The sequence below is a fragment of the Cetorhinus maximus genome, chromosome 12, assembly GCF_964194155.1.
Source record: "Cetorhinus maximus chromosome 12, sCetMax3.hap1.1, whole genome shotgun sequence".
Taxonomy (NCBI): Eukaryota; Metazoa; Chordata; class Chondrichthyes; order Lamniformes; family Cetorhinidae; genus Cetorhinus; species Cetorhinus maximus.
The window spans coordinates 25,925,024-25,949,400 of NC_135890.1; the positions used below are offsets into that span (position 1 = coordinate 25,925,024).

The 24,377-nt window shown below is 39.4% G+C and overlaps 1 protein-coding gene across 2 annotated transcripts; it reads right to left on the reverse strand.

Moving 5' to 3' along the window:
- Window positions 1–3,065: 3,065 nt before the first annotated feature.
- On the reverse strand, window positions 3,066–24,322 carry psmc2 (proteasome 26S subunit, ATPase 2). Of its 2 annotated transcripts, XM_078553261.1 has the most exons (12): window positions 22,871–24,322; window positions 17,405–17,442; window positions 15,114–15,195; window positions 11,931–12,030; window positions 10,140–10,271; window positions 9,852–9,924; window positions 7,464–7,559; window positions 6,979–7,143; window positions 6,489–6,576; window positions 4,627–4,829; window positions 3,804–3,900; window positions 3,066–3,359 (listed from the first exon to the last, which is right to left on the reverse strand). In XM_078553261.1, the coding sequence occupies exons 1-12, from the start codon at window positions 22,941–22,943 to the stop codon at window positions 3,202–3,204; spliced, it is 1,305 nt and encodes a 434-aa protein (XP_078409387.1). In that variant the 5' UTR covers window positions 22,944–24,322; the 3' UTR covers window positions 3,066–3,201. The 2 variants fall into 2 exon arrangements, with proteins under 2 accessions (XP_078409387.1, XP_078409388.1); XM_078553262.1 differs by lacking the exons at window positions 3,066–3,359; window positions 3,804–3,900 and adding an exon at window positions 4,357–4,438 and having other exon boundaries at window positions 4,589–4,829; window positions 22,871–23,065.
- Window positions 24,323–24,377: the final 55 nt, after the last annotated feature.

Here is a 24,377-nt window from a genome sequence, read left to right on the forward strand (position 1 = left end):
TAATAAGATTGTGGAGGAGTTAATTAATTTTTTTATAAGATATGGTTTACCTAAGGAAATACAATCAGACCAGGGGTCAAATTTCATGTCACAGCTGTTTAAGGAAGTGAAGGAGGAAGTGAGAGTTAAAAACCAAATACAATGGACAAATAGGTGGCTTTTGATAAACCACAAGTCATAGTCTGGACCAGGTATGAGTCAAAGTCTGTGTGTATACATTAAATAGGAGTGGATAATAAAATTATGTACGAGTGTCTCGAAGATAAAAGGATAGAACTAACTAATTGTGTGTGTAAATGATTGGGTCCTGTAACGAGGTTAAAACATGTAGACATTGATCATCGGTGCATGCAAATAAAGTAAGATAAGGGAAAAGTATAACTGCAAGAAAATGTAACCATTCGGGGAGCTTGTACCCAGCTTGTATGGATACAATCTACCCTGCATGTTTGATTAAAAACTGGTGAAACAAGCTCTAGTTTCATGTGGTTGCTGCGGGATCGGAGGGTGCTTGAACTCCCTTTCAGGAAGTAATGAACAGTTTGGGGATAAAACAGTTTAAATCAACAGCTTATCATCCGGAGTCACAAGGAGCTTTGGAAAGATGGCATCAAACTTTAAAAACTACGATAAGAGCATACTGTCAGGATTATGCACAGAATTGGGATACCGGAATTCCATTTTTGTTGTTTGCTATTAGAGATGCTCCTAATGCATTGACTGGTTTTAGCCCTTTTGAACTAGTTTATCGTCATGAGGTAGGGGGGCACAAATTAATTCATGAGAAATTGGTGAGTCCACTATCCTGGATTATGTATCAAATTTCAGGGAAAGATTGAACAGAGCGTGCGAGTTGGCTAGGGAACATTTAAAAACATCACAGCAAATGATGAAAGTGAAAGCTGATAAGAAAGCAATTTTGTTTCCAGTATTAGGTGATTCATTAAACGCAAGATTTAGTGGATTGAAAATAAATTGAGTGAAGTAAATTATTTAATAAATACTCCAGATAGAAGAAAGCAGAGGTTGTGTCATATAAATATGCTTAAAAAGTACTTGGACATGGAAGAGGAACAAAAAGAGGTATTAGTGATGATGAGAAAGAGGTAGAAGTGCAGGATTCTGAAATTGATTTTCCTCTAATAAAATTGGATAATGAGGGAGTGTTTGAAAATTTAAATGAAATATTGAGTTACCTTCCAAGCAAGTGTCAAAGTGATTTGGAAAAACTATTGCAGTCACACAAACCTATTTGTGGAAATAAGCTGGGAAGGACAAATTTACCTATACATGATGTATGTATAGAAATGTCATCTTCAATAAGGCAACAACCTTATAGATTAAATCCAGCAAAGTTATCACAAGTACAAAAATAATTTATTTCATGCTTCAAAATGATATCATTGAGTCTAGTTGCAGTAACTGGAGTTCTATTGTACTGGTACCGAAACTGGATGGAACACAGACTGTGTGGACTATCAAACACTGAATGTGGTGACAAAAGCAAATTCATATTCCATACCGTGGTTGGAAGATTGCATTGAGAAAGTGGGACAATCCAAATTTATCATAAAGATTGACTTGCTAAAAGGATATTGGCAGGTACTGTTGTCAAAGGAGATATCAGCTTTTGTAGCACCAAGTGGACTATATCAGTTTAAAGTCATGCCATTTAGTATGAAGAATGCACCTGTGACATTTCAAAGACACAAAGTTATTGCAGGTCTAAGCAATTGTGTGGTTTATATTGATGATCTAATTGTTTTCAGTCAGACATGGGAGGAGCATTTGCAGCATCTGGAAGGATTATTTACTCAACTACAAGAAACTAATTTGATGATGAACTTAGCTAAAAGTGAATTTGCAAAAGTGTAAGTTATATATCTAGGCCATACCACTGCACATGGTAAGGTGGCTCTGAGCGATGCAAAAATCAAGGCTATTGTGGCTTTCCCAGTGCCTGCAACAAAACAAGAAGTTTTAAGATGTCTTGGCAGGAGTGGGTTTTGTTGGAAATTTGTACCAAGCAGTGTGGTTGCTCCACTGACTGAACTATTAAAAAAGAACAAGAAGTTTCAATGGACACAGGAAAGTCAGAAGGCATTTGATAATTTGAAAACTATTAACCATGACACCAGTTTTGACAGTACCCAATTACACCAAGCAATTTAAGTTGGCCATTGACGCAAGTGATATAGGCATTGGGGGCTGTACTGTTGCAAGGTGATGACACTGGAATTGAAAAACCGATGGGTACTTTTCAGCTTTACCAACTGCTGGGTCATAACACAGCTAAGTGCCTCCTTAAACCCCTTTCCCTGTCTCTTTCATGCTTACCTCAATTGTCTAGTGCCAGGAGTTCATATATTTGTCTTCGAGATTGCCCTGTAAATTTTGATTTATTTTTCCCGTTCTCTCTTGGCTCCCATTTCCACTGATTTCTTTCACACCCAACTTTTCCCAATTCCCATACTAGCTAAAATCATTACTGGCTTATATTCCCCTTCAAACCTATTTTCGTTATCCTGTTCTTAATACCCAACCTCTACCCTTCCATCCTTACCATTACTTCCCCCATTTCAAACCAGTTTACTCTTTAAATGACTTTTTCCCCCCTATGACAGGTTAAAATTCCCATCAGTCTAGCTTCTGCCCTTTTCATAGCACTGAGCCCTGCCAAAAGTCATGAGCAAGTACCTGTATGATGCTTTGGTGTCCAGCCAACATTAAGCAGCAATAGCCTGTTGGAGAGTCCTGGAGAGAAGGGGGAGTATGACCTTGGGGGATTCCTCTATTGGGCCCAGGGGGATCCCTCCCCCCACCTTGCCTGACACCAGCCTGCACAGCTAAAGTTGCTGGGTTTCCCACATATCATAGGCCTTCCCCCACCATGATTAATAGGCCCAAGGGTAGGCAGGCCATCCAATGCTTCTCCCAACCCCTGTAAAATTTCAGAGGTTGTGGGATAGATGGGAGGAAGGCTACCTACAGGATTTTACAGCCCTTGTATAAAATCCTGCATTTTTTACCATCAACCTGTGTGTAGCAGTTACCAGACTGGTGCATTAAATTTAAGTTTTTATTTGTACTGGAACAACAAATTTGTGAAAACGATCTTCATTAAACTTATTACAGCTAGTCAAAAGCACAGTTACAGAATGCAAATATTACAGTCACACAGAGAAAGAAACTATGACTGAATTAATTGTAGGTCATGTATCTTGGAGTAGCGCTGAACTTGGCATAGGACTTGATAACTTTATTTACAGCTTCCAAGAAATCTTTCTCAGTAGCAATTTTTCGACGTGCTCTGATAGCAAACATTCCAGCTTCAGTGCAAACACTGCGGATCTCAGCTCCTGCAAAGAAGTGAAGAATATCATGAAGCTTGATAAAATCACTTCGTTTTATGTTATTCCATCACAGTCACTACTTTTGTGCTAAAGACTCATCTAACAGGGCGGCCAAAGTAATTTAATGTAGGAACTGTACAGCCAATAGATAGGGAGATTTTCACCACATTCAAAATCCCAGCATCATTCTGTGTCAGTTGGTTACACCCTGCTTTTGAATCAAGGGTTTGTGGACTTCAGAGGTAAAAGGACAGTTCATCCTAGCAATCTCAAGACTTTGTTACAACCAATGGGTATTTAAAATGCCCACAGGAGTAGTACCCAAGACCTGCTATAAGAGATTCCAACATCTATTAACACTTATAAACATTCAGATCTAAACAACTTCAAAATGAAATAAAGTTCATTGTGTTTTAGAAATTGATTTAAAATATACTTTACTTAACCTACCTGTACTATTAGGACACAGTCGAGCAAGCAATTCAAACCTTATTTCCCTCTCCACACTCATGGAACGTGCATGGATTTTAAAAATATGAGTTCGGCCCTGAAATGAAAAATCAAACAAATAAATTGTGGTTTATATGCCAGGGTTACTCAAGCTGGGGGTCACAAGATGAGATTCTGGGTTCCTGAGCTCTGTAGCAGCAATAGCTGCTGCGGAGCTCCGACTGAATGTTAACAGCAGGGAGGCCCCTTTAAATACTCGCTTTTTTAAAATGGTGGATGAGGCCTGATTCCTGCTTCAGAAAGGCAACTGAAAATAAGTTTTAAAAAATGTGAAAATTAGAAACCACTGCTGTCACAGGTCTCTCTCACGTCCCCCGCTCCCACTGAAGGGTCACAGCAATTTTGAAGCCTCGAATTGCGGTCCCAGTGGGAAAAAGTTTGGGAAGCACTTATGTGCAATATCTTTATACATTACAGCTGGAAAGAATAGTAAAATAAATGTCCAATTTTTCACATTTAATGGTTTTAATTACTGCAGAAACATTTATAGGGCAAAGCTGGCTGGAAATCAGGTGACATCTAAGTATAGCAATATTACGACCATAGAGATATATATATATAAAAAAATATTTTCACTAATTTATAATCCATATAAAACGACAGAGCTTTTTGTACAAGGACTATAGACATTCAATGAAGTTTCATAATTTGTTTCATTAACAAGCAAAGTTGTAAACCAAAATAAGTGTAATCCTTGATAAAAACTTACGAATCTGAAAAATTACTTAATTTTCCAAATGTATTTGGCAACATATTTCCATACCTCAAGATTTGGTAAACTGAATTCAATTTTGCGGTCTAAACGTCCAGGTCTCATTAGGGCTGGATCTAATGTATCAGGCCTGTTTGTGGCCATTAGTACTTTAATGTTGCCCCTAGGATCAAAACCATCAAGTTGGTTAATGAGCTCCAGCATTGTTCGTTGAACTTCATTGTCACCACCAGCACCATCATCGAAACGAGCACCTTGGAGGAAAGAGAATAAATTATCAAATGCTAATACCCTTGCGGGATTAGGTGTGAAATACAGAAAATAGGCTATTTAGCCAAATTATTTTTGGACATTGGTCTGTCGCTTTATAATTGTGGTAGTGTTATACATCTTATGAAAAAAAAGTGTTCAACCAGAAGAGACGTTTAGGTCCAGATAGTGACAGCTGGATTTCATAAGGGGGTTTGAAACCTTGAAGTCTGGGTTTTCCCACATGAAGTTTTGACTCCATAGGGTGTGTCTTTTTCTTTTAAATTAAACTAGATATCCATCCAGAAGTCAGCCTGATTGAAAAGCTTTCACACGGGGAGCACTAGAGTTTGCTGGCGAAGGTAGGGAGTCCATAGATGCTAGTGGGGGTGTGTGGCTTTCATTGGCAGGGAAGCAGGTAGCTTGGTGGGCTGGGAGGAAGCACTCTTGCTCCTCCTGACCCACATGCAGTGTTGAAACAGCACATATTTTTTCTCTGAAAAAGCAGTTCTTGCCTCCCTTGGACCATGTGGTTTCTTGAGGTCTGGGAAACTCAGCTGGTCAGGGTTAACATATGAACAAGGAGTAGGCTATTCCCCCCTTGGGTCTGCTCCACCATTTATTAAGATCATGGCTGATCTGTTGTAACCTGAAATCTGCATCCCACCTACCATCGATAACCTATCAGCCCCTTGGTTACCAAGAATCTATCCACCTCTGCTTTAATATATTCAAAGACTCTACTTCCACCACCTTTTGAGGAAGAGAGTGCCAAAGACTCATGACCCTCTGAGTGAAAAATTTTTGCTTCATCCCTGTTTTAAATGGGTGACCCCATATTTTTAAATAGTGACCCATAGTTCTAAATTCTTCTACAAGAGGAAGCATCCTGTACATCCACCCTGTCAAGACCCCTCAGGATCTTGCATGTTTCAATCAAGTAAAGCCTATTAGGTTATATTTACATGACCAACCTGCCTTTTGACAGCAGGTTGGCTTCCCGGCTTCTGTTCCACCACCATTAAACCCAGAACTGGGTGAACTGAAGGCTGGTAGGGGTCAGGTCAGAAATGTTTTAAAACATTTTTTACATCTCACACGACCCTAACCCACCTATTTTTGGGGTTAAAATGGCCCCCTTAGGTTCAGAATATTTGCTTAGCTTTTCAAATTTATCACCTCACAAAAGAATGTGGAATTTCAAATTATTCTTGAAAAGACATATCAAAACATTATGAACACTGACAAATTACTGTGAGCACAAATGCTCAAATAAAATATTAAAAATCTCTCAAATTGGATCATTCTGTAAAACTGAATTACTTAACCTAATTTGCAGAATATCCTTCATGTCTTGTTCAATCAAATCACAACACTAAAGTAGTCATTGAAAAGGCTTATTAATATACTCTGAGTTAGTTCCTTCATTTGATAAATTGGCTGCTTGAGATTTCAGTAAGGAAACACATTAGTTGTTCTCATTTATAATTGTGTTGATGGTGCCAAAGTTTGCTGAAATAAACAAAAAGTTTCCTGTCACTATCTAATGACATGGTACCATTTGCTCAGTCTATTTACTTTTTAAATCAACTATATTCATATATCTTCAAATTGTCATTTAGCCCTGAAACACCCGCTTCTCTAAAGAAAAGATGTACAAGTACCTCCAATTGCATCAATCTCATCAAAGAATATTAAACAAGCCTTCTTTGTTCTGGCCATCTCAAAAAGTTCACGAACCATTCGAGCGCCCTAAATGCAATAAAAAGTTATTGTTAAGTATATCTAGAACAATTCTAGTTCTGTAATAATATGGGAGAGGTCACCTTTAAGCAGGTTTTTTTTTACTTGTATGAAATTACAAGAAAGGAATCAGGAAACTATTAACTAGAATGACCTGCTTGCTTTCGGGGCTTCCATCATTTCAGAAACTAGCAATTTAAATTTTCACAACAGAGCTGAAATGGGTGATCAAAATTGAAAGATTTGCTTCGATGTCTTGCATAAAGGACAGATCCTCAGAGACAAAAGCACTACCCAAGCGCTGCATTGCAGTGTCAGCATAGAATATGTATACAACTATTAGAGTAGGGCTTGGTTCATCAGATCTCACACCACTGGAAGAGAAGTGTAATAAAAGTTATTAGTCTTTACCTCCCCAACATACTTCTGCACCAGTTCAGATCCAATCACTCTTATGAAGCAGGCATCCGTCCTGTTTGCTACAGCTCGTGCACAGAGAGTTTTGCCTGTTCCTGGTGGCCCAAATAGCAGCACTCCCTTTGGTGGTTCGATACCAAGGTTCACAAAACGCTCTGGCTGAAAGTCAAACAGACTGGTGAGTTATTATAAATTCTTTCTTGACCAGTATTACTCTTTTATTCAGCAGAATTGTAGGACAAAGCTGTGGTAGCTATGATGTTGAAATAGAAAAAGCAATACCAAAAAAGTGTACAATTTCCCAGTTAGTTGGCTATTTACATGCCCATTTACTTGGGGTTGTATTTTTCCCCCCCCACAATTCTGTTGTTTGCAATGGACAAAAATACTGACATGACTGCACAATCAAACTGGATCTTAAAAACTAGTAAATCCTAAGCAATTTATACTATGTTATTTCACACCAGATATATACTTACATGCAGCAAAGGAGTTTCCACAACCTCCTTCAATTTCTCGATCTGTTCTTTGCAGCCACCAACATCACTGTAGGTCACATCTGGTTTTTCTTCCACCTGAAAATGCATTGAAGAATTAATTACTTAACTGATTCAAATTTACCCTCTTAATACAATTTTTACAACTTGTTAATAGTATTCTGGAGAGGAGTAAAGGGGGTCAAATTATTACAGTCCCACAGGCTTAAACACTTGGTTAATTAAGTACCTCAAAAAAAAACGTCAACTAGTCAACAATAAAAATTCCAGAAATAGTAAAGGCTAGTTTACAAAATTAAGGTGATCATTCTTCTACTTCTACAGGTTCAATGGAAAGAGCAAACTGAAACAAAATGTGGTGTGGCACCAATAATATAATACATCCCTCTAGCTGTAAAAACTTCTCTAAATATTCAAGTTTGATTCCAAATATAATGACAAACCTCAAGATCAAATAGTCATATACTGACTGTAGAATTGAACAGATTAATAACTCAAGCAATACTGAGCTGGAAAGATTACTGAGGCCACTAGGAAAGTTTTTAAAAAAAGCAATGTAATCTATATGAAAGCTCCATTTCTGAATTAGTATTTATACTTGAAAATAACAGTAGCCCTGACAATAATATTTTGTTATGGTGTTTTGAAACCAATGATATCTAGTTAACATTCTCTCTCAGTTTTATTAGAGGACCTGAAGTATTATAAATGTATCTAAGATAACCATTAAAACTGCACTGGAATACAACCAAGTTCTCTGGTTGCCTCTCCTCGGGTTTTGTTCCTCCTTCCTTTCAAATCTGAATCATCCACCTCCTCATGCTTAAAAAGAAATGTGTTTGCATGCTGTCCTTACAAATTACTGCCCCGTCTCCAAGTCCCAACTGTCACAGTTCCAAGTTTGAATCTCTCCAATCAGGTTTCTACTTCACCACAGAAATGAAATAGCTCTAATCAAACTCCCAAAAGACATCCTATACAACTGTGGTGCATTATCCTTCTTGATCTGTCTGCAGCCTTTGATACACAGATGACCACACCATCCTTCTCAAAGCTTCACCTTCTTTGCCTAGCTGATTCCATTCTTAACTATACAGGCACAGCCAGAGTATCTCCTCCAATAGCTTTTCTTCCTGCCCCTGCAGTTAAACTCTGGAGACCAAGAGTCTATCATCTGAACATTTGTGTTTTAAGTCAGTTCTCACATGTACACTGACAGTGTAGCTACAACCTAGCTCCGGCTCACCATCACCTCACGGCCACTCCACTGCCTCTTATTTGTCAAACTGCTCAAAGGCATCCAGTCCTGGATGAGCTGAAATTCCTGCCAATTAAACACTGAAAAGGTTGAAGCTATTGTCTTTGGCCTGACCACAAACTGTTCACTAGCCACAGATTCTATATCTGCCTTCCTGGCCATTGTCCCTGACTGAACCAAACCACCTGTAACCTTGTTATCCTACTTGACTCGGAGTTGGGCTTCCAAACCCATATCCTCTCCATCACCAACACCGCCTACCTCCACGTCCATAATATCACTAGTCTCCACCCCTGTCCAGCTGCTGCTTTGCTTTTGCTCATGCTCATGCTTTTGATGACTATTTCAATGTTCTCCTAGCTAGCCTCTCATCTTCCACCCTCCATAAACTTGAGCTCATCCAAATATCTTTTTTTGTCCATGTATGTGGCATGACATGCTAGCAAAGCCAGTATACATTGCCCATCCCTAATTGCTAGAGAAGGTGGTGGTGAGTCACCTTTTTGAACCACTACAGTCTAGGTGGTGTAGGTGCACCCACAGTGCTGTTAGGTAGGCAATTTCAAGGTTTTGAGTCAACATGACAAGAGAATGGTGATACATTTCCAAGCCATGATGATATGGCCTCCCCATGCATCTCTACCACCTAGAAGAATTAGGGCAGCAGGTTATGATTTGGAAGGTGCTGACTTGCATCAAGTCCTGTTCACTTATCACCCCTGTGCTTACTGACCTACATTGTTTTCTGGTCCCCATAACCTTTTTAAAATTATCATCCTTGTGTTAAAAATTCCTAATTCCTCTATGGCCTCCCCCACTCCCTAACCTCCTCCAACCCCACACTGCACGGAAAACTCTGTATTCCATCCTCTGCTGATCCATCATTTTCTTCACCATGCTAATGACAACCCTGCCTTCAGCTGTTTTAGCCTCAAGCTCTAGAATTCACTTCCGAAACCACTATGCCTCTGTCCTCTGGACCTTAAATCCTACCTCACCAGTCCATCTTTGACTCAGTGTGAATTACTGTCTGATTACACTCCTGCAATATGCAGGACATTTTACCAAGCTAAAGGCACTATATAAATGCAAGTTGTTGCTGTCGGACTTACTTGCATCATGGTAACTGTGGGATCAATCTTTGGAGGCAGTGGAATATGGATTTGATACTTGTTTCGATCCACACTGTGAAATTTTAAAAAGTTTATTAATGTGGCACAGTTCGAAATAAAATAGTTTTATAATGATTATTTGTCGATTATAACAGGTATAAAATGATTAATGCAATCATGCTTCTGAAGCAACCTTAAATTTGATCAAATTAAAATATATAAAATTCTCCATATCATACAAGAAGTGCTTTTCTGCCGGAATGTAAAATTAAAAGATTTTATTCATACCCAACTCTCATTCCTTCCTCAATGTCAGTGGGAGCCACTTGGTCACTCAAATCGACCACAAATTTTGCAAACTGCTTCACATTGATGATGTACTTGGGATCTTCTGAATCTGCATTAATGATCTTTGTACATCTACAAAAAATAACAGTGCATTCTTATTCATCTCTTTATTAAGCTTCAGCAAGTGACAATATATAACGTAGGCTTGGATAAAAATTTGTAGCAACATTAGACTCCCCTTAAAAAGTCTCAAAACACGATCTTCTGAAGCATGGCAGTCAAAACAAGTGACATTAATTCTGCGTGAAAGTCAGGATCTCCTAAAATTAACTACACCAAAATAGGGGTCAATATCCGAAAGTTTTGTTTGCTAGACATGTCCACTATCCACCAGACTGGTACACTGCCAAGATAAGAAAAATATAATGCTTTCTATTGAATTTCTTCAAGTTCATATAAACATTCATCACTTGAATGAATGATCAGTCAATTGATGCTACTTATGATGTGAGGAACTCATGACAATTTAAAAATATAGCAATCTGTAGTGTAAATGAAGACAGAACTGAGGCTCATGTTTATGATTCATTAATTGGTATATTCTGAACTTGCTCAATTAGAGATTTTAGTTTTCTGTGGACCAGTTCTAGTCTGGAAGGATACCTTGAAGGCTGGTGATAGGCTGACTGCCCACATTAACAACAGTAAAAATGTGGGTTACAAAGGGGAAAAAACAGTTCTCATTCACATTATTCCTCTTGGAGTATTTTATCATAGACAATCAAGGAGGAATCAACTTTCTTACCTGCAAGTTCAAGAAGAGGTTTTTAATCTAAAGTTAATTGCTCCCTCGTGTACATTTCCTCAGATTCAAATGGTTTAATTGGTAGCTATTGAGTCTCAGACTTATCAGAATGTAGTCATTATCATGTGAACAATATCACATCAAACACAGGCATTTACACAAAGTTTTAGTTCTGTTAAGGCATGGAAGATGAGGAAAATGGAAGGATGTCCGTTTCTAAAAATTTATGTGCACTAGTGTCAGTATAGCGAGTACAAAAATCTCTGTTCCTTACACACCTCTGCTCTGTTAAGAGTAATATGCCTTAGTAACAATAGGTACTATGACTCTGAATTAATGTCAAAAGTTCCTCCATTCTATGTTGTTTCCAGCAACTATTAGTCTTCAATTTATCTCTAGCTGTATCTGGAACCATGGGAGAAGGCCATTTGGTTTTTTTTATCAAAACAATCCAAACAAATGCACTGCCCTAACGTGCATCTTTCTTTTTTCCCCAATTGTTTATTTACTTTCCCTTAAAATGCAACTGTCTCTGCCTCAACTACTCCCCATCACAAAGCATTCCATTTTCTAACAACATTGTAAACAAAATAAAAACTCCCACCCTCTCGCTTCACCCTCAATCACGATTTTAATATAATGCTTCATCAATGACTTCCCAAGCAGAGACAATAATTTTTCCATGTTCACCCAACAATATCCTTCATAAATTTTAATTAATGCCAGCATCTCAAGTTACAACATTATGTTGGCCAATTTTTCTTCAACAACCTGCAGATAAGGTTACGAGGCAGGAAGGGAAGACACTATGGAAACAAATTAGTTCAAAAATACTATACTACCTATTCACAAGGAATGAAAAACAGTTGAATTAAGGATATTCATGGGTCCAAGTTCCACGTGGAAAGAATGAAAAAGTCTCAACAATATTTGGGGAAATTCAGAACTTACTTTCTTCAGTTTGGAGGTAATTTTAAATTTCATACCTTGCAACCTGCAAAGGTTGCTCACTTTGCAGCGTCTGTTTGTCTGCTGCCAGATCCCATAGCGCTGGAGGAGCCAGACCAGTGTCAGACTCTTTGATACCTACACATAAGAATTCAGTCTTTAAAAATGTATCAATTTATCATTTTGAGCAAAGTAAAATTGGAATAAATAAATCGTACACGTAAAAAAAAAAAATCACTTCTGAATAGGTATTAAACCATCACTCTCGGATTGTGATTTTCAAAAAAATCAGATTACACTCTACAATTCATGTGATCTTAATTTAAAAAAAAAAATTAGCGTCTTTCATGGGATGTGAACATCAACTGGCAATGGTAGCATTTGTTGCACATCCCTAATTGCCCTTGAGAAAGTGGTTGTGAGCTGCCTTCTTGAACTGCTGCAGTCTAGTGACATTCCTTTGAATGTCAAATATTTGTGAAAGAATATTGGACACATTTTAGGTTGTAAGTAACCAAACTTACAAGAATGTTAAATTAAACATGGGTCAGATGGTGTCAAGAAAATTTTCAAACAACTACTAGTATATTACGCGCAATGCAAACATTAGCATTCACAACACTTAAAACAACACTCACTAAGAGCAGCTAGGAGTTTTGATAAGAGAAATCACAACATGCCATGTGGAAGATGAACAATTAACTTTTTGAAATCTGGAATTAATTTCAAGAAGGGTTATCCCTACAGTGTTGGCATTTCAAATAACCAGGCAACTTCTCATTTTTTCTCCAATTAAACCAGACAGATGCTGTAAAACATTACAAAATGGAAAACTAAAGAGCGTTGTAGTATAATCAAATTAGCAAGAAGTCAAACAAATTTGCCTAAAACAAAGTTAAAAGTGATTCCACAACCAATGGATCAAAGCCGCCATATCCTGTAATAAATGGCGCGATGACTTCTGACCTGGAAGCTGCACCATAAGGAGATTTGTAATTTCTTTAAAATGTCTGTAGAATCTGTAATTGTATTTAAGAATGTTTGCAAAGGGCTTTTAAGAGTTTGCATCAATTGTAAAGGGATCAATTCTAATTTTCTTGGATAATAATAAATACTGGTCTGTGTAATCTGGTGACCCATGACCTGGAAACAGTACCACCAGGAAGCAAGTAAAGAAAGAAGCCACGTGGCTCTCAGACACGAAGGAGAGCTACAAGCGGAGCGGGGCAGGGCAGGGGGTGAAGGCGATCAGCGCATAAACACAGACACAGAAAGCAGATAGTAACAGGGGGAGGAACACAATTCTTGAGCAGAGAAGAAAATCACTTTCAGGAAAAGGTCAGTTTTTCTGTTTGGCAGAAAAGGAGACAGAAGCTCTTGGAGGGGTACTTTGCAAACTGGCTACAGTTTGTGAATAGCTCGGAGATGCTAAAAACTGGGTCTTTTCCCATAAGTAGCTAAACCAAGAATCGGCACATTATTCATTGGTCAGTTGAAAGGGAACTCTGAAAGGTTGGGAAAGGGGCTTCATAGAAGTGTGCCTAGCTGATAATTGTACCCATGAAACTCTGAGGTGAAAGCTGTTGTTGGCTAGGACTCCTGATCTACCCTGTGTGAGTAAAGAACAGCATATTGTGGAACTGTGTGGCAACATAGTGCCACATTTGTGCAGGGAGAGATGCGAATGCTTGTAGTTGCATAAGATGCATCTTTGCTAAATCAATTATTTAAAATGAGATTTAACTTTTTATTTGAAGTATAATTTGCCTGTTAATTCATGTGTAATTTGCATTGGTTCTGATTTGTGTTAAAGCTACAAAAAGTGGAATTGTGTTGTAATTTCTTTATTTGAGAGTCATTCAGTAAATTTGGTTCAAATTACATTTGATTCAAATGTAACCATGCCCTGTAGCCTAGATACTTTAGCCAAAGTAACCCCTATCAACACCATCATTCTAAGTTACACGAAAGCATGCTGTACAGAGGGAGCTTAATAAGGAAGTTCTTTGTTCATGACTTTCATTAGTCCTTTAGGTAAATAAATCTGCTGTCCTTATCTGGTCTGGCCTACATGTGACTCCAGACCCAGAGCAATTTGATTGACTCTTAAATGCCCTTTGGATAATTAGGGATAGGCAATAAACGCTGCCCTAGCCAGCAATGCCCATATCCCATGAACAAATAATAAAAAACGACTGAGGCATAAAAATAGGCTTTAAAATGTAGAAAAAAATGCAATGGAATGTTTGAAGTGAAGCAGATGAAAGATAGTTCAGTACTCTGGTGAGAGGGAAGAAAAAACAGGCCAATGAAATGTATTTTGGCAATGGGATTATGCCATCACTTGACACACTCAAGCCCTGTAAACTATAATACTTAACCTAGTAGTTTGTAAATATCAGCTGATCCAAGTTGGAATTACTTAGCCTTTACAATAAATAGCTCATTGTAATTCTACTGAAATGCTGTGATTTGTCTATCAGGTCAGAAGATTAATGCAATTCTGCATCTGAAGATAGCTTTCAAAATAAACTATTTGGATCAAACACAACATACACTGACAACATTAAATTAAAATACTGCCAGCAGCGAAATTTATATTGAACAAATTTTCCCTCTATCTGAATGTTTGAATCCAACGGTGGATGCAAGCATTTGATCAGCAATTTACAGAATCGTTCCAGCACAGGTGGAGGCCACTTGGCTCATCACTTCTGCACCAGCTCTCCGAATGAGCAATTCCCTTAGTGCCATTCTCCCCGTAACCCTGCACATTCTTCCTTTTCAGAAAATAGTCTAATTCCCTTTTGAATGCTTTGATTGAACCTGCCTCCACCATACACTTAGGCAAAGCATTCGAGACCTTAACCACTCGCTGTGTGAAAAACGATTTTTCTCACATTGTTTTTGTTTCTTTTGCCAATTATTTTAAATTTGTGCCCTTGTCCTCGGTCCTTTCATAAATGGGAACAGTTTCTCCCTGTTTACTCTATTCAGACCCCTCAATTCTATTAAGTCTCTTTTCTCCAAGGAACAGTCCTAACTTCTCCAATCTATCTTCATAACTGAAGTTCCTCATCCCTGGAATCATTCTCATTAATCTTTTCTGCACTCTCTCCAATGCCTTCACATCCTTCCTAAAATGCAGCACCCAGGACTGAATGTAATACTCCCAGATCTAATCATGCAAGTTGCCTTTAGAGGTTTTATTCAAAACGTACCGGTCAGCTCATTAATTTTCTTGAGAAGCTGCTGGATGTCATCCTCTACTTGCTTGATTTGTCTGGAATATGTACTCTGACCCTACAAAACATGAAAAATGGGGCACAAGATGGTCATAGGTCTGCAACAAAATCAGGCACTGAACTGACATTAACCAGATATTAATAACAATACTCATTTTGGTCAATTAAATCTGATACCATGGTATGCACAGCCTTACCAGTCTATTAGAAAATTAAATCAACAAATTAACTTTTCTAATGATTTTAGGGGCCTACCTTATTATGAAAGGCATATCATCCTCAGTAAAAATACCATGCAAATGCCTCTCTATTTGTAAGTTTTTCTTTGTTCGTTCAACCATTATCATACATAAACTCATTTCTCTAGTCTTGCATGATAGTGCATCCCTCTTACTGTGTAACTGGCTTCTCAGAAATACCCAGATCTGATTAACTCAAAATGTACATACAGCATAGTTGTATGCTACTATTGAGAATGTACAGTGCTGCTGGAATATATGTCACATGTCAGAGAAGCTGCCTGTGCAAGTTGTCAAGATCACAATAGTGTTAAATCCTTTTTGAGTGAGTCAAAAAAAAAATCCACGTCATCTTGATTACCGCAATTATTCCATACAATCTCAATGGAAACAGTTCTAGGAAATCAGAAACACTAACCCTAGCCATTTTTCATTTTTATTTGCATGGATGGGGAAGCAGTTATAATAATTTGCTGTTGACCTTCAATCCATTCAATGACTTCAGCTGACTCAGTATGAATGGTTGTGATGCCACCTAGAATAGATCTTTCTGGACAAGAAGTTCAGTATATGGGCAATGGTCTGACTGGATGGTTACCGTCACAATTTGAGCTGTTCCTCATGTTCCACTTGTGGAGCAAGTGGCCACATCTTCCCTGGCCTGTCCTCAAGCGTTTGAGGTTTCTCCAGATTTTCTGTGGAAGGCTGAAACCTGGTACTTCACCCCGGTTGTGGCTGGCGACGTTTATAGTCAACCATGAGATGTGCCATGAAGAAGTGGAGCTGTCGTCAGTGTGTAGGGTGTAGAGTGTGTTCCAGTAGGGACTACAGTGCTTCAGACAAGTGTGTGGATTTGTTTATTTTTGAGGTTCTGCGTCAATGGGAATGCTTAGTTAGCTGTCAGCCGACAGTATTCTTTGAGGAGGATGTTTTCCCTGCCGACATAAGGAGGTTTAATGTGAACTAGCCCAGGAAGCCAGTATTGGTCTCAACATCCCAAAAATAGTCGTCATGACTTCCTGGAGGTGGATATCTACCACATTTGTGTTGCAGCTCCTGAACCAAGTTGAGCAGCACTACTCTGCTGTTGGGCAGACCAGGGCAAGTGAAGCATAGTGTGTGAGCACTGCTGCCTCAGGTGGTACCTGCCAGTTTCAGAATGAGATTCACTCTCGTCTTGACCTTGGCTCTAGTGCCCTGGAGGTCTTGCTGGTAGGTCAACGTAGGAAGGGAGACAGCAACCTTCAAGCGGCTCTTCTGTTAAAGTAAGTTTCCCAGCCTGAAAACCTGCTGTCCAAAAGACAATCGCACCTGGCCACCAGTCCAAGCAGTTGAAAACCCACCCTAGTTGGTGAGGCCACTTCTTTCATAATGAGGTTGATTTTTCAAGTGAGAAGCAGAAAAACAGGATTCCCCAAGGAGAAGGGGAAAAAAAAACATGGCCACTGCAACCACTGCACCCCACCCTGACCAATCTTTTAAGTGATTTTTTTTTTGTTTATCAATTTACTCCTGTGCCCATTCCTTGCTGTGTTCTAGTTCCAAATCCAACATCATCTGCCAGAACACCACCCAAATTGCCGTGTGAGGTTTCACAGTGCATGTGGACAAGTTATTCAACTTTGTGGTATCACAATCAACCAAATCTTATCTCTACTCAATGCTCACATATATGGAGTACCTGAAGGGGCTTTTTGGATAGCAATCAAAGAAGAGATCCTGATTGATAATCATTCCCCTGCTTAACTCAGGCAATACATCAATTGCAGGAACTCAATTCCAATTTGGTTTCGACCGGAGGACATACTGAGATTTTATTATTTTTCTTTATGGTTCACCTGCTCACTGTGTAAATCTGATGATCGATCAGGAAAGCTAGCAGCATGTGGACAAATTTTGATCGAAAAAGGAGCTAAACTATAAACATTATGCATACAGCAACAAACCACACATGCACATCATAATTATAAAAAATGTTAAAATTTACAATAATGTATAAACGGCAATTGAACATATCAGGATACTTACATAGGTCTTCAGGAGGGCAATATCCCCTTCATCTAATGCTGTAATCAACCAAAAGAAAGTATAATCAATCAGAAATGAAAGTACGTTACCTGCAACTAAAAATCACTAGAATAATTACTTGGCTAAAAAGTAACATATTTAATGATTGCACCGAAACCTACTTTCAGAAATAAACTCCAGGGAAAGTAATTCATAAGTTTAAAATGAAAGGTTATATATTTGTGAGGTTATGACGTAAGGTCCGTGAGGGCTATGGGAGAGTCAGAGATATACATTTAGTCCAAGGCTGGGGTAATTTGGGAGAGGGGAGATTTAGCTAGGTGGGCAAAGGAGAGAGAAAAAGCAGCGGCAGAAGAACAGATGATCTCAACTTTAATGACAAGTGACATGTCTACTTCTGTTCTTATACAAGTCAAAAGGAAATTAGCCATAGCCCACAAGGAACCATAGCCATCTTGGTCTGTCAAAGAGAGACAACTGGTTATATATCTTGAGGGCACTACACTGCATCAAGCGTGGGACAAGGCAAGGACGCAGGCTTTCATGAACAGCTGGCATGGGGATTGAACCCATGCTATTGGTGTCATTCTGCACCACACCCTAGCCATCCAGCCAACTGAGCTAACCAACTCCCACTTACCCCAAAGCTTTAGAGTGCACCAATCAGGTGACAGACATTAGGTTTGGGCACAACACTGTGAGGGACTAAGACCTCACACTGTATATTTTTATAAGCTATATATATATATGTAGATATGATCATTGCTATTTCTAAAATTCTAAAACTGAACCAAGACCTTTAAAATGGCTGAACTTATGGTCTGTCTGTGACCACCCCTGAACAATGGAAGCTACTAGGCAGTTTCAGGAAAACTCACAACTTGTTAGCTCCTCAGAGACCCTAGGCCCCCCGTGGACTGTACAGCCCAACTTCAAAGACAGCTCTACAAAGGCCACCTACATTTAATAACCAAGGCTGGCCAGATGGAGATGGATCGTATGCTAAGACAAAGGCCCTGCAACCTTCTTTTTCATTTTTAATGGCTGAGATATTTAACAGTCTCTGGAATCCGAATGACGGATACACATCCTTTATCAAAGATGGTTGAGAGGTGGAAGTCATGTGACATCAGCCTCTGGCATGTGGCACAGGTAATATTGCCTTGCTGAACTGAAAAGCTCAGTCTGCTGTTCAAACATCAGACTAGCAGGTCATACCTAAGGAGCCCTGGCCCGCATTGGACACCTGGCCCCATCTACCGTGCTTCTGCTGGAAGTTTTGTACCATCACTTATCTCATCTTTTGAAGCCCACACCACCAGAAAAGTGAATTCTACAACATTAGTTTTCAGCCCGCCAACCTCCGTGAAGGAATACGTCATTGGACTTTGATTCTGGAACTCATGTGAACCAATATTTATTTTCTCTTGTAACAAAAACAGAAATGCTGGAAAAACTCAGCAGGTCTGACAGCATCTGTGGAGAGAGAAACAAAGTTAACATTTCGTGTCTGTATGACCCTTCTTCAGTCATATGGACTTGAAACGTTAACTTTGTTTCTCTCTCCACAGATGCTGTCAGACCTGCTGAGTTTTTCCAGCATTTTCTGTTTTTGTTTCAGATTTCCAACATCCGCAGTATTTTGCTTTTATTTTCTCTGTGGTCTCTGTACTGTAAAACCTTTTCTTTATCCCTCTCTTTACTATCTGAGTGTGGAAACGACATTGCGACCCTCCTTTTGCACTTTGAGTGTATGCAAATAAACGAATCCTTCTGAGTTCATCTATCTTGTGTTTGCTTTGGGGTTATTAATAGAAAATTGGGTTTCACCAAAACCGAGGGGCTGGGAAATACACCACCGCTTATAAAGAGGGGAACAAACCAAAACATCTTTTTGTTTAAGGACCGGTGGTGAGAGAAGAAATTAATGCTGTTAAAATTAACCCCCCTTCGGTCCGTAACAACACCAAGGGACCAGAAAAGAGCAAGACTGTTCACAACTGTAAAATTGATGAATTATGAGGCAAGATTAGAAAGAAAAAAATACTTGCTTTTATAGGACACCTTAATGTGACTTGGAAGTGTCCCAAAGGCCGTGTGAAGTAGTTTGCATGCTGCTTTTGCTTCATGAACTAAACCCTACAGTTTTTGTTGTCTGAAAGATTGGCATGATAACTGGCAAATGACCTTTGTTTCCCAACTCCCTGACAATCCAGGAGGTAAACACTGAGATTTGGCCCATGCCTTCTGTAGTTGAAGAATTAATATGTACACAGTGGTGGATATAAGTGTCACTGAAGTTATTACATATTTGCTTCAAAGTACGAGAGGCTTGGAAGACTGTCTACTTACTTGGCTACTTCCACCCATCCAACATGGACTTGAATAGGTGGGAGGCTTTCACCACCAAAGATGGCCACCTTCTTTGTTATGCTTTTAACATTAAGACTGTCATGGACTCATTCTCCCAATAAAACAACAATCGTCCCAACTACTGGAACAAAGTAATACCAAAATATACTATTGAACTTGCTTTGGTGGCAACCCATTTAAAATTGGGACAAGCTGGGGGTGAGCTGATAGCTTAAGTCCCAATCAACCAGCATGAAAGTCTGACAACCTACACATGTTTTTCAGAGGTCAAGTTGAAACCAGTGGATGAGTTTGCCTTGGAAAATTTGGAGAGGCCTGTCCTCCCCACTGCACCGTAGGAAAGTGTAGGCCTGTTTTGCTGCCCTTGCAAAGTCTGGGCTCAGAGGCACAACCATTGCCTAAGAATAGTAGAAAAAATTCAGACCAATATTTGCTGCAAAAATCAGGAATAGCAGTTTCTTACAGTAAGTTGAGTTAATATGGAACTGTTACAAGTCTTTTATGATAAACTTCAGAGTTAACATAAAAAATAACAGTTAAAAAGAGAACCGGAATATTGTTCTGGATGATTTTAAACATTTATACGAGATTCAACAACATATGCACGTTATTCCTGAAATGCAGAACACTGAAATGTGTGATAAAAATACAAGTTCTTTCTTCAAAATCATCCATAGGTTCTTTTCAAAAATGAAATGTACCTTATGTTATTCATTTCATATTGCACATTCTGCAGAACTGACAGGAACTGGGAATGGGAGTTTAAAATTTTAGAAAAATAACGAAAGAAAAGTCAAAATGCAGTGTATTTGCATAAGTTACAAAATATCGATGGGCAATAATCAAAACTATTCAAAAAACCCTCCCTCCTCACAGATAGTTTTATCTGCACTGCTGTCTTTCCCAATTCTGATTCTGCCAGATAGATCATCCCTCCCATTACCGCCACCACCTCCCACCCACCAGCATCCACCATGCCACCCTCCATGTTACTCAAAATGATTGCAATGGGCTTAAGTTTTAATTCAATTCATAGAACTCTTAACTCACTGGCTCCCCTTCCACCCCACCCCCACAATATTTCAGCTTTCATTTATAACAGCTCTATATATATATATCCATGTTCAAAAAAGGCAACAGCCATGAATCTATACACAGATCTCAAATACAGCAGTTATCAAATTTTCTCCCAAGCTTCCTTACATTTATTACTGTTTGTCCATCAAAATATACTAGATTTCCCTAATAGGTAGGCAATGGATCAGAGGAGCGAGTGACAGCAAGTGTTTTGCTAACTCTGTTATCACATAGCTTCAAACAATGGATGCTGAATAGCAATTCTGGCTGATTGTCCTTTACCTGACCAATGAACAATTTTAGCATCCTAGCTGCTGTCTGACTGGGGATCAAACCTGATGTTTTCTGGTCTGTATCAGGTAAGCACTTACCCACTAAACCAATCAACTTTGCTCTAATTTATTCAAGGCAAATTAACTCCCAAAAGTCTATCTTTTATTGTATTTGAAATCCAAGCATATTTCAGACAATTTCCAATGGGAACCCACAAATCTAAAGAAACAATGTGTTCAGAATCTCAAAATCTATTCATTAAAACTACATATCTGCAACTAGGCTATGTAAAGATGGCCATACACAATATAGTGTTACAATTACGAGGTTTATAAGATTTTGGGACCATAGCTTTAAATGTAAGGTAAAAAAAGGTCATGTGACCTGTTCTGCAGTCTGCTGACAATAGGCCTGGGTGGTTTGATTGTTAGAGATCATAGGAAGGCTTAGATTGTTTTATTGTGAAGAAAATGCAAGGTATTTACACTTGGAGACAATGGCATCAGTCCCTTAGTTTACCATGAGTAGACTGAGTCTCCTTAAGTCCCAGAAAGGTGCTGTAAATAGTTGTGCTGTAAAATGTCCATTTCCTTCTAAGATGAAAGGGATATGGAATCAAGGGTAGTTAATTAGCATTTCTACCTAGATGCAAGGTTAATATGTTTCGCGTTGCCATGGGCAAAGAGGGTAGAGAAGCCATTTTTGAGATCAGGTTACAGGCTTCTCTACAAATCAACGAATATCACAGACAGCAGAAGTTCTGTGTGGTCAGCAGAGAGAAAAGATTGCTTAACTTTATGAGCTACCGCAGCTGGATGCAGGAGGAAGACGGTCTGTAGTCGAAGAGACACATCTCACAGCCTTCTATGGATTCCGGGATATTTGTTCTGGCATGGCTGGAGGTGTGGGGATGAAGAATTATCGAACAGGTTTTACAGATGCTGGTGGATTTAAGGAAACTGAAGAGAACACCTGGAGATGGTCACTCAAAGTTACTAAGCGAAATGGGGATACAGGAACTCTCAGCAGCTGGGAACAACTGGACTTTTTGCTACAAGGACTGTAATTTTGTGAAGTGAGATGGGTGCTAAGGGGAAAAGGGGGAATGTTTCTCTGCGTAGCTTAAAATATAAGTTGCCTACAAAAAGAAGTGTTTAATCAATAGTGCTTTGGGTTACTTGTTACAGTAAAATATTTAAAAGATGAAATCTTGACATGTCATTCTTTCAGCTATTAACTAGAAGTTCAAACTTCTTTTTAAAAGTTATTGGTCCCCCAGGAGATATTAACAATAGCATTTGTTACCATTAGGACATGTTATGTATGAACAATAGTGAGGCTGTCATTTAAACAAAAGGAAAGAATGAACAAATTTGCACTTATATACCACGTTTCATGACCTTAAGAGGTGACAAAGGTTTCACAGTAAACTGGAATGTTTTTGGACTGTAAGATGGGGAAACGCGGCAGCCAATTTGGGCACAGCATGATCCCACAAACAGAAAGGACTTAAAAGATCACATAATAGGTTTTGGTTGAGGGAAAAGTGATGGCCGCGACCCCCGGAGATATCTCCTGCTCGGGAACTGCGCATGTTTAGAATTAAATCAGTAAGATTAGGCCAAAGCTCCCACATTAATAGGGCCTCTGCTGCCCAATCCTGCCCGGCTCGTCCCCAACTCCATTCCCGGGGCCTCAGGCCTCCGGGCCGGGGGGGCATCACCGGTTTAAATCGTCACTCACCTCGGATCGGCTTATCTTCTTCTTTAGTTTCTTCTTTAGCTTTTCGCTGGTCGGTTCCCAGATAATCCGGCATGATAACGACGACAATCACTGTTCAGCCTCAGCTCAAAGCCACAGCATTACACAGCACTCTACCAGGCCCAACTCCCAAAATGCGCTTCACCGGAAACAACGCCCCAATATCCGGTCTGTGACAATTTGCTCCTGGCGTCGCCATCTTTGTGACGGGCAAAGCAGATACTGGAACATTATACAGTTCCTAAGATATAAGCAAAATACTGTGGATGCTGGGAATCTGAAACAAAAACAGAAAATGCTGCAAAAATTCAGCAGGTCTAACAACATCTGTGGAGAGAGAAATAGAGTTGACGTTTCGAGTTTGTATGACCCTTCAGATACAATTCCTAATACAGTTCCTACCAAAGCACAGACATAGGTCACTTTAGTTAGTATTGATGAAAGCATTTTATTGCATTGCAGTGGAACATTTAGTAGTTGTTTTTTTAGAATAAGTTGTTGTTCCTTCCAAGTGGATAGTCAATTTACATTATATGAATACAATTAGATAAGGAGTCTTACCCATTCAATCTTAGTCTATCTCTAGCAATGATTTACAGCCACCCGGGCTTCTCTGCAGACCTACAAATCTATCCTTGTTCCCCCTCTTCTCCACCTGCATGCTGCCCCATCGTGTCACCATCTAAGTATATAGTATCAGTTTCCACATGTAGTCTCACAACATCCAGCTCAACCTCTCTTGACAAATCCACCGCCTCTGCGTTGTCAGCCTGCTTTATCCAAATCAATCCTGTTTTGGATGGGCCGCAAATTCTTCCAGTTAAACACTGGGGACATCAAAGCTGTCTTCTTTGATCATGTCACAAACTCCTGATCCTTTTCACAACATTTTGCTTTTATCCTGATCCTTTCCACCAATTCTGTTCTCCTGCCCGGCCAATTTCTCAGGTTGAAGTCGACTGTTTTCAAACATGGCATTCTATGGTCACAGATGTGCTTCTGACCCCATATCATCTACAAAGACCGTCTTATACGCCTTTGCCGATCAGCCCATCTGCCGCTGAAACCCTCATTCACGTCCTTGTTACCTGACCCAGACTCCATTATTCCAATAATCTCCTGGCCGGCCTCCCACCTTTAGCTCATCCAAAACTGCTGCCCGCATTGTAACCTCCTCCAGCTCTCAGGTAACTGCATTGCTCCAACATAAAAACAAAACAATGTAGTTGAAAAACACTCAGCAGTATAGTCAGCGTCTGTGTAGAGAGAAAAACAGAGTTAACGTTTCAGGTCTACCGACTTGTGCATCACCCACTGTCTTTGCCCAGCGCTGCCGAGCGTGTTTTCAACTATCAAAGTCCCAAACTCTGGAATTCTCTCCCTAACCCTCTGTACCCCAGCTCCCCTCCTCCTTTGGCCATTTAATAATTCCTTCTTTGGTTGGGTGTCAATTTGTATCCGTGAAGTTTCTATAGGACGTTATTCTACG

Bases quoted from the DNA above. Each gene is read 5' to 3' on its own strand.
- psmc2 (XM_078553261.1), bottom strand. From the start codon at position 22,943: ATGCCGGATTATCTGGGAACCGACCAGCGAAAAGCTAAAGAAGAAACT. The intron at 17,443-22,870 runs GTGAGTGACGAT...GGTTGATTACAG, and splicing joins AGAAGATAAGCCGATCCGAG to CATTAGATGAAGGGGATATT. The intron at 7,144-7,463 runs GTAAGTATATAT...TTTGACTTTCAG, and splicing joins TGGAAACTCCTTTGCTGCAT to CCAGAGCGTTTTGTGAACCT.